Here is a 9,473-nt window from a genome sequence, read left to right on the forward strand (position 1 = left end):
CTCAATGTCTGTGCCAAAATGTTATCCTCCTAGCCAGCGTTTCATGTGAGCAAAGAGGTGAAAATCGGATGGAGCCAAGTCCGGGTTGTATGGTGGGTGATCAAACACTTCCCAACAAAAACTCTGCAGGAGCTTCTTTGTTTGAGCTGCAGTGTGCGGCCAAGCATTGTCATGGAGAAAGACAATGCCTGATGACAACATTCCTCTCCGCTTATTCTGAATTGCCCTTCGTAGACGTTGAAGAGTCACGCAGTATGAGGCTGCAGTGATGGTCGTGCCACGTTCCATGAATTCCACCAAGAGAACTCCATTCCGGTCCCAGAACACAGTAGCCATACACTTTCTGTTGGAAAAGGTTCGTTTGAACCTCTTTGGTTTACTGGGAGAATGAGAATGCATCCACTATTTGAATTGTTCTTTTGTTTATTCAGTTTTGAATGGACCCATGTCTCGTCCCCTGTGACAATTTTGTTCAAAAAATCTTCTCCTTCACTGCGGTAGCGCTGGAGAAACGTTAGGGAGGCATCCATTCTCATAGTTTTGTGATGGTCAGACAGCATCTTGGGAATCCATCTCGCACACAGTTTGTGGTACTGAAGTCTCTCACTCACAATGGTGTAGAGAGATGACCTTGAAATTTCAGGAAACGAATCACTCAATACAGAAATTGTGAACAGACGATTTCCTCGAATTGTCTCATCCACTCGCTCAACGAGATCATCAGTTGACACTCGCTTCCTTCCCTGACCGCCTGCATCATGAACATCTGCATGTCCTGCTTTAAAGTTCCTGCACCATTGTTGCACTTTGCTGTCACTCATTGAAGTTTCACCGTATACATTATTTATTCGTCGATGAATTTCAGCTGCATTACACCCCTCAGCCTGAAGAAATCGAATTACTGCACGCACTTCACACTTGGCGGGAGATGCTATTGTTGTAGACATGTTTATGTGTTCAGAATTAAACAAAGTGACGCGACATGATTGAAGACCCTACTAGAGACGCTGCGCAACAAGCACAAAGGTTCATCCGATTTTTGTGTAGGTTTTTATTTTGCGACCGATCGGACCTTGAAAAAAATAACTCTAGTAGTAAAGTAATTCTTAAATGATTTATAGTCTTTTTTATAATTAAAAAATACAGATTAAATACAATTACTCATTTTTTTTGGTTTATATAAAAGCACTTCTGGTAAATTCTTTTTTTGCCTATCAAAATATAATACATCACAGTTTTAATGGAATACTTCCACTCACTTAAACTTGATGAAAAATAAACACAAATAAAGAAATAAATTTTATTTTAAATAATAAGACTTCAATATTAAACATATATGAATTGCTCATCTCCAGAAGTGGAACTGAGCATAAAGAATATAATCTTTTCTAGATAATTATTTATTTTTCATTTTAATCACTTGATTAATTAACTAGTAACATCTAATAATTATAATTTTATTACTGCACATAGATAACCATTTATTTATTGCTGAACATAAATCAAGACAAAGCACTTAAATAAGAACATTCATCTGAAAAAACTGCATTTACAAAAGAGAAAATATGAAATATAATAGTGAACTTTTTACATAATAGAGCTTTGTGTAGAAGAAAGAACAAAGATTTAGCTGCCTGCCATACATTCCTTAACTTCTGACAAAATGAACATTTTATTTTAAAAATAAATAAGGAAACATAATAAACAAGAACCAAAATGTTGGCACAAAACTATTGCAACATGAATTACAAAGAGTAATTTCTAAACCTGCAGTGGGAAACATACCATATGCCTTTTTTCCAGTTTCAATATTTCTATTTTTCTTTGCTTTTCTCCTTCAACTATATGATGACTATCTCATTAATGATAACACAAAAACAGCCACCTCACTTGTAAGCTGCCTATAAACCTTACCTACCTCTAGGTTACCATTACTATAAGCATGAGCAACTGTGTTATTAGCAATGATTAACTGCAACGTATCCAAGATTTCACACCCCTTTCTATTCTTAAGAAAACATATATCAGAATTTCTGATGTTTGTAAACAGTTATAATTTTAACTTAAAACTAGTTACATGACAATTTTATTTCTAATATTTGATTCACCTTAAAACTCTGAAATAGTTTTTAATCAAGAAACAGAAACACCTTCAAGGTCAAATAATGGATGTTAAGTTTAATAAACTGTAGGCCATCTATCAATTATCCAGTAACGTATGTACATGTATGATTTCCAGTAGTTAAAGATGTTTAATTATACGTAAGCAAATTAAAATAAAAAAGTTACTTTATTAAACACATAAATAAAACTTTTAAAAAATTTATCACTACATAACTACATAAAATCTCTATTTTATCATCACATTAACTATAACAACTAATTTTACTCACCTCGCATCCAAATTCTGTTTTAAACAGAAAACGTGCCACATTTCCTAATCCAGGTGGCAAAATAAAATAATTTCTATGTTTTCGTTTCAAATTTTGACTTTTATATGGAGGCATAGAAATTAAATTTAAAATTTCATCAACATCTCTCATACTTTGTATTCTCCTTTCCACCCAGCGTGGTCTTTTCTCTTCTACTGTAGGTCCATCAAAAAAGAAAACAAGTCGAACATTAAGATTTTTAAAACTCTGAACAAAATGTTCAGCTACTTCTTTGAACTCTTTCATCTGCCCACCACATACCCAGTCAAGATCACCGTAAAGACTTCGCAAACAACCAGTCCCATCAACAACAATTGTGGGTAGAGTAACAGTTCCATTTTGTTGCCTGTACAATAAGTAAAAATTACACTGTATAAACGAAAAACTTAATAATGTAATAGGAAAATAATAATATAATAAAAGAAATATATTTTTAACCACATTAATTGAAGAGCACTCACAAAAAACTGTTAAGACATTTGTTTTAATATCCATTTTTTATTTAAGAAACTCACGTGCTCAATTTGAAAACTCAATTTTAACATATGAATTTTTGCATATAACCAAAATAGTAAAAAATTATGATCTGTCAATTGCCTGTAATAATATTTCTGAATGGAAACAGAAAGTAAAAAGACACAATTAATATCACAAATGAAATTGTTACATTATGAAACATGAATAGTGTGTCAAACAAAATAAAATATTTAAAAAAAGTAAAAACAAATTTAATTAACGTATTAACAAATCAATAAAAAGTAATAAAACTAAATTTACAAGGTCTTAATTTTAAATCAAATCATTACTCACATAAAAATCTGTGAATAATACTGATGTACTATAAATTACTGATGCTAAAACAACTTATGATTTCTATAATGTATATCCAAAATGGTTGATTAGCATGATAAAATGTTGTTAAACATACAACTTTAAAAGTCAATTTTTTAAATTATATTTAACAAAAACTTAATGTTAATTAATGACATAAAATATAATTAAATAAGAGAAACAAAAACAATAGTAATAGATTATATAAAATATTTAACATCACAACACTATACAGCAAGAAAAAGCAGTGATTATAACTAATCTTTATAATTAAAAAATTATCAATACGTTGTTAAAAAGTTAAATTGCTTAAAAAATATCAAAGCCTTATTTATTTAACAATTAAAATTTTATCTATTTCTTGGCACTGCCAAAATGCTTAATAATCAATTGTTTTTTTGGAAATACTAGTCTGAAATATAAAAATCAGTAAATTAAATTAGCCAATGTAATAACATGAAAATGAGTACAAAACCAACACTGTGATCTATCTTTACACAACATTATATCAAGAAATAAATATGCTCACATTACACAGCATGATAAACCAACGGTGACTAATTTGTAATTATTTACGGATTTATGCAGTCACAATTAAGTGCTGAATTTACTAAACTTAAATATTGATAAATTATAAACAATAAATTTCATTCCACAAAAAATTCAATCAATTGTTGTTTTCATCATTATTTGGGGAATATTACATGCCAAGATGGGTGGATGTCATATAATATGGTTAACTTTATATAGAAAACAGAATATTAGTAGCCTATTATAATGTAGCCTAATGTCATTTAGAAGAGATCAATGAACAAGGTAACATAATCAAACAATTTTACTATAGTTTAATTCATAAAAAGTTGGGAATTAAAAGAAGTATTTTAAATCATAGCATACTAAGCGACAAGGCTACAAGTATTCTTCAAAAACTGCAATTTATTTAAAATTACATAATTATTTTCTCATATATGAACTATTTTGTTTTAATAATAGATGTATCATTCAATTTTCTTTTCAGCTGAAATATTTTTTCCAATTAAAATATTGAAGCAAAGTAATTCACATAATTATTTGCATATAAATTGAGAGGAAAATTTTCAAAGCTTTTTTGGTAAGCGGTTACCACTTTTTTCTTCTTTCCTTCCAAATTAGTGGGTATATGGAGGTATTTGCAGAGAAATTATTAATATAATCTAACCAAACTTAACCTATACTCACTTTGCTTGCTAGTTAAGGTTAGTGAGCAAAGCAAGCATAGGTTAAGTTTGGCTAGATTATATATATTAATTTATATTTATAAATTATAAACAATAATGCTTTTACTGGTCCTCTCTCAGGTATATTTGGAAGACCCATGTTTGAATAAAATTGACTAGTACAAATAAAAAAATATATAAGACAAATTCAAGATTGACTGTTAATATGGAAAACTGGTTCTTTTTTTGTTAAAAATATTATTTGTTTATCGATATAGAAATGTAAAAATGTGTTTTTTTATTGTCATTTTTGAGAAAAAAGAAAAACGTGGTACCCACTTACTAAAAAAGTTTCAAATTTTCTAATAAATAAATTAAAATAAAACATCCATATAATCTATTACTTTTATTAAAATTCAATAGTTGGATAGAAATGACTTACAAACCTGTAATAGTACACGTGTCACAATTTCAAAAATACTGGCTTATACCAAGTAAAACTGCTACTCAACGAAAAGAAAACTGTTATTAATTTATGACACCAAATCTAGGTTATTATAATCAAATAATTTAAATAACTGAAACACATATTTAACCAGGACAAGGTTGTTAGCAACTTTATATTACATATATCAATGGATACAAATTTGGGGTTCTTTTAACATTCATTTTCTAATGCATAATTTTCATATAAACTATCTGAATAAGCAAACAATTATATTTTATAAATTCAAAAATGGCAGATACTCACAGTGTGATATTTCAAGAGCTTTTATTTAATGCCACAAGTATGCTTGCTTACAAATCACACTAAGGTAAAATTGTCATATTTCTATCAATTTTGAACACATGATGTACATATGTTCAAAGCCAATATATGTTTATTTAATGTTGTATCAAAAATTTAATCAAGAACTGTATCAAGAATTTAAAATTCTTATATATTCAAAATACAATAATTTTCAGATAACAAAAGCAAATCATCAAATGAGGAAGGAAAAAATGATAAACTCACAGAACATAAATAAAGATACTTAGTAACTACAGGCATCGATTAAAATACCAATAATGCACATACAACTGCAATCCCCAATCCATAAGCATTATTCCCACTAGAAGATACCATAACAGGTTAACCAAACAACAATATCAAAATATTAACATCAGATACCGAATTTAACTTTACGAGTAATCTAGAAAATATTATTTTCCCTTTTAAATCGACAGATTAAAAATAGCAATCTTTAAATTGATTAATATAATAATACAAACAACTTAGGAGGTACACTATACCTGTACTCTTCTAAAAGCGTTTCAATTTTTACTTTGTAGCAAGCCGACGGGCAGTAGTTTTCCAGAAATGATAGCAGCCCAGAAACTCCCATACTGAAGTTATCTTAATTTAACACTTTAAACTAATAAAAATTAACTATAAACTGTAAAAAAAATAAAATAACCTTTCTCACATCATTATACAAACAAATCCTAACGCTGTAGATGGTTAACGCTACGGGAGTTAGCGCACCTAGCGGAGCTGGTGAAAGACTGTTTTCAATTGCGCGATTCAAATTTCTGTACTTTTAAAACAGATGTGGCTAAAGAAAGTACAATATTTCATAGGCATTTTCAGCTGTAATTATTTGATTAAATTTTATTATTGTATTATTTTTATGCATTTCAGTTTCGAAGCGTAATACTCAAAATTCACATGCTATTCTATCTTATTAATTTAACTTTCGTTATTAAACTTTTATAAAAACTATTATTAGTTTTATTATAAAACTTTTATAATTTCTAATTATTATTAATTTAGGTAGAGGATAATTTACAATAACTTTTCTACCATTCAAAAGCAAAGGTAACAAATATTTTTTTTTTTAATTCATATGGTTTTGTTACCAAATGGAATAAATTTGAAGATAGCCGCGGCGGAGTGGTAGTGTCTCGGTCTTTCATCCGGGGGTTCCGGGTTCAAATCCCGGTAAAGCATGATATTTCATACAAAATTCCATTTCCATGTTACCTTCTTTGTAAATTTCTGTTAGCTTCTTTGTAAACTTCTGTGGTGAATTAATTCATCAAGGAAAAAATGTTTCAACTTTTATAGTTGCTGAAATTCTCACATTTATATAGTTAACCCCAATCGGTGTAGTTATAATCTGCTTTGTTTCCACAGAATTTCGCATCAAATAAAGGAAAATGTTTAAGTGGTAAAGACATATTCAACTTCTGTGTAAATTTTGGTAGTAGTAAGAACTTGACTTTCCACATTCCAGACCTTGAAAAACTACTGTAGACGTGAAATTTCATAAACTGATTTTTTAGCATAAATAATCAATCAGATTGCTATTATTTGAGTACGTAATATTTGTATTTACAATTAGAATGCAAAAATTCAGATTTATTTATTTTTATTTGCATTATTTAAAAATCACCAACTGTGTAATACACATACTCGTACAAATAATTCTTGGCGTTAATGAACTTCAATTATTTTGACATCTTTATTGTATGTACCTAAAAATGTTATTTTAGCGTGATAATTGTATTTATTATTTAAATTTTTAACTTTGTTCTATGTTAATTTAATCTGTTTTATATTTGTAAATATAATATACACGATATTTTGTAAATATCGTGTATTGTGTATAAAGTGTGGGACCTTAAGTGATGGATCATACAAAACAATAAAGAAAAGAAAACGACAAGAAAAAATAAGAAAAAAGAGAAAGTAATTTTTTGCTGATTTCCGAAGAATTTGTAGAAATCGCTACTGCAGACCCGTTCAGATTTTCTAAGGGCTGAGTCGAAGGGAGTGGGACCAACGTTTTTTTTTACTTTTTCGAATCTCCTGAACACGATTCTGCAATATATACGTATGTATGTGTAAAATGTTTTCATCCGCTCTACCGAACGCAAATTTTAATTGATTTTAACAAAATTGGGTGTCGTGATGTAAAACTATTGGAAACAAATCACCATTGATTTTCAAGCGAATCGGTTCACAGGAGCCGGAGTTAGAACCAAAAAACGGTGTTTTTGGGTACATTTTCAACTTTATTTCGTTCTACTAGGTACAATTTTTAACCGATTTTAATGAAATTTGGTAGGATAGTTAAACCTATTAGAAACAGAACCCTATTGATTTTTCAAGCGAATCGATTCTCAGAAATCTTAGAGACAAAAAACTTGGTTTTCGAGTACGTTTCCAAGATTCTCATATTGTAACAAGACTTGAAGGCCAAATTTAGACTTTTAGCTGGTTTCCCACTGGTCCCCAAAAAACGTTTGCGGCCCAAATCAGATTTTTGCGAGCATTGCCAGGTGCAAGCTAGTTTCGCAATAATCCAAAATGTGATTTGCTATGACGGAATGGACTTGGTGTCCAAAAAGTCAGTTTTGAACGTTTTAATTGTTTTGGATCAATATGAACATTTTCTTTTTCATGAGTACGGTTCCAAAACCGTACACAAATTATGGGTAACATTATCAATGTAAATTGTTGGTAAGCAACAGTGTTAATCAAATGATGCAATCACAACTCAACAATTACGTGAAAAGGAGGAAGAAAAACACAAATATACAAATATAATGTATTTATTGAAACAATACAAAGTACCTCGCCGTACAATAAAAGAACACATGATACTGACCACGTAAACACAGAAAAACATAAAAAGCTAGCAAAAACACCGAAACCAATATTATTTTCAAAAATCATTACAACAGTGCAACATCCTATCTTTAACTAAAACCGGAAATCTGCTCTTCTCAATCATTTACTTCGTTAAGAGTTTTTAACAAATTTAACACTGTTTTACATTAAAAAAAAAAATTGTTGTCTGCAGCGGACAAAAAGACAGTAGGAGTACCGGGAAAAAATAGTTTATCATGAAATCATAAAAGTAATAAGGTTATCTTATTTTTTCTTGATGAATCTTATTTTACTGTTTTTTCTTGTTAATGAAAACAGTATAGAAGTAATAAAACTATCCTAATTTTCAGCAAGCTGGTGTGCAACTTATATAAGATCAGGATTAAGGACTCATTTCGTATGTTCATTTTATATTGGTTTACGAAGGTAATATAAAATGACCCGTTTCTCTACATAAAAATGCAGCATATGAGCTCTATGAAATGAATAGGGAAGCATACGAAAATTTGTTTAAGAAACAATAATAAAAAAATTTCCGAGAAAATTATTAACTATCACAGAAAACGCAAAATACCACAGCAAGGAAACAGAACCTATATATATATATATATATATAGTATTTAATTTTAATCGCCCTAGGCGATTTTCACTTAAACTACGCACAATAAAAATAAAATGACATGAACAAAAGTTACTCAAATTTGAGGAGGGCACCTCATGGTGACCTTAGATTTGACCTTGACTGTTATTTCAAGGTTAACACGATCTTTTCAAATGGAATGCCCTATTTTTTACCCCACCGGCCTGGAATAAATAAATAATAAATGGCCTGGAATAATATTCCAGGCCATTTATCTCGCAAACTATGGGAAAGATCATAAAAATGACTTTATAGAAGTTGTGTGGATAGAAGAGGGATATCCGAAGGTGACCTTGACCATGACCTTCAGATCCCCTTTGGGGGTCGTACCAAGGAGGTCTTTAAAATGGAATTAATTTTCTCGATAGCACTAATGAAAAGAGCAAAAAATGTCATGTCGACATACTTGAATTTGGTCATGACGTTATAGGATTATGTTTAATTTTTTCCAGCTTCTTGAAGTTCATGGTTTAGGATCACATACGGTATCCGATTAACACAACTTTCTCATTCAAGACAGTATCAGATAACATCCTCTTCTCAAAACTTAGAATCCAGTGACTGTAAATATCTACACCAGTGAAAAGAATCCAGCACCCGCATAACACTACCTCTGATGTTTAGCCTATGACCTTCAAAAAATTTCAAAGTAAATGTAAATTTTTACATTGGAATATGTGGTCATATGTATGACCACATATTCCAATGTAAATATTTTC

The 9,473-nt window shown here is 29.9% G+C and overlaps 1 protein-coding gene across 1 annotated transcript in view; it reads right to left on the reverse strand.

The window, feature by feature from the left end:
* LOC142327295 (constitutive coactivator of peroxisome proliferator-activated receptor gamma-like) overlaps nucleotides 1–5,979 on the reverse strand; it is a 106,613-nt gene extending 100,634 nt beyond the window's left edge. Inside the window, exons 1-2 of the mRNA XM_075370199.1 lie at nucleotides 5,753–5,979; nucleotides 2,394–2,778 (exon numbers count right to left, since the gene is read on the reverse strand). Of these exons, the coding sequence (XP_075226314.1) occupies nucleotides 2,394–2,778; nucleotides 5,753–5,844 (477 nt within the window). The 5' untranslated portion in view covers nucleotides 5,845–5,979. The remainder of the gene's footprint in view (nucleotides 1–2,393; nucleotides 2,779–5,752) is intronic.
* Nucleotides 5,980–9,473: the final 3,494 nt, after the last annotated feature.

This window comes from Lycorma delicatula, chromosome 7, assembly GCF_047948215.1.
Source record: "Lycorma delicatula isolate Av1 chromosome 7, ASM4794821v1, whole genome shotgun sequence".
NCBI lineage: Eukaryota > Metazoa > Arthropoda > Insecta > Hemiptera > Fulgoridae > Lycorma > Lycorma delicatula.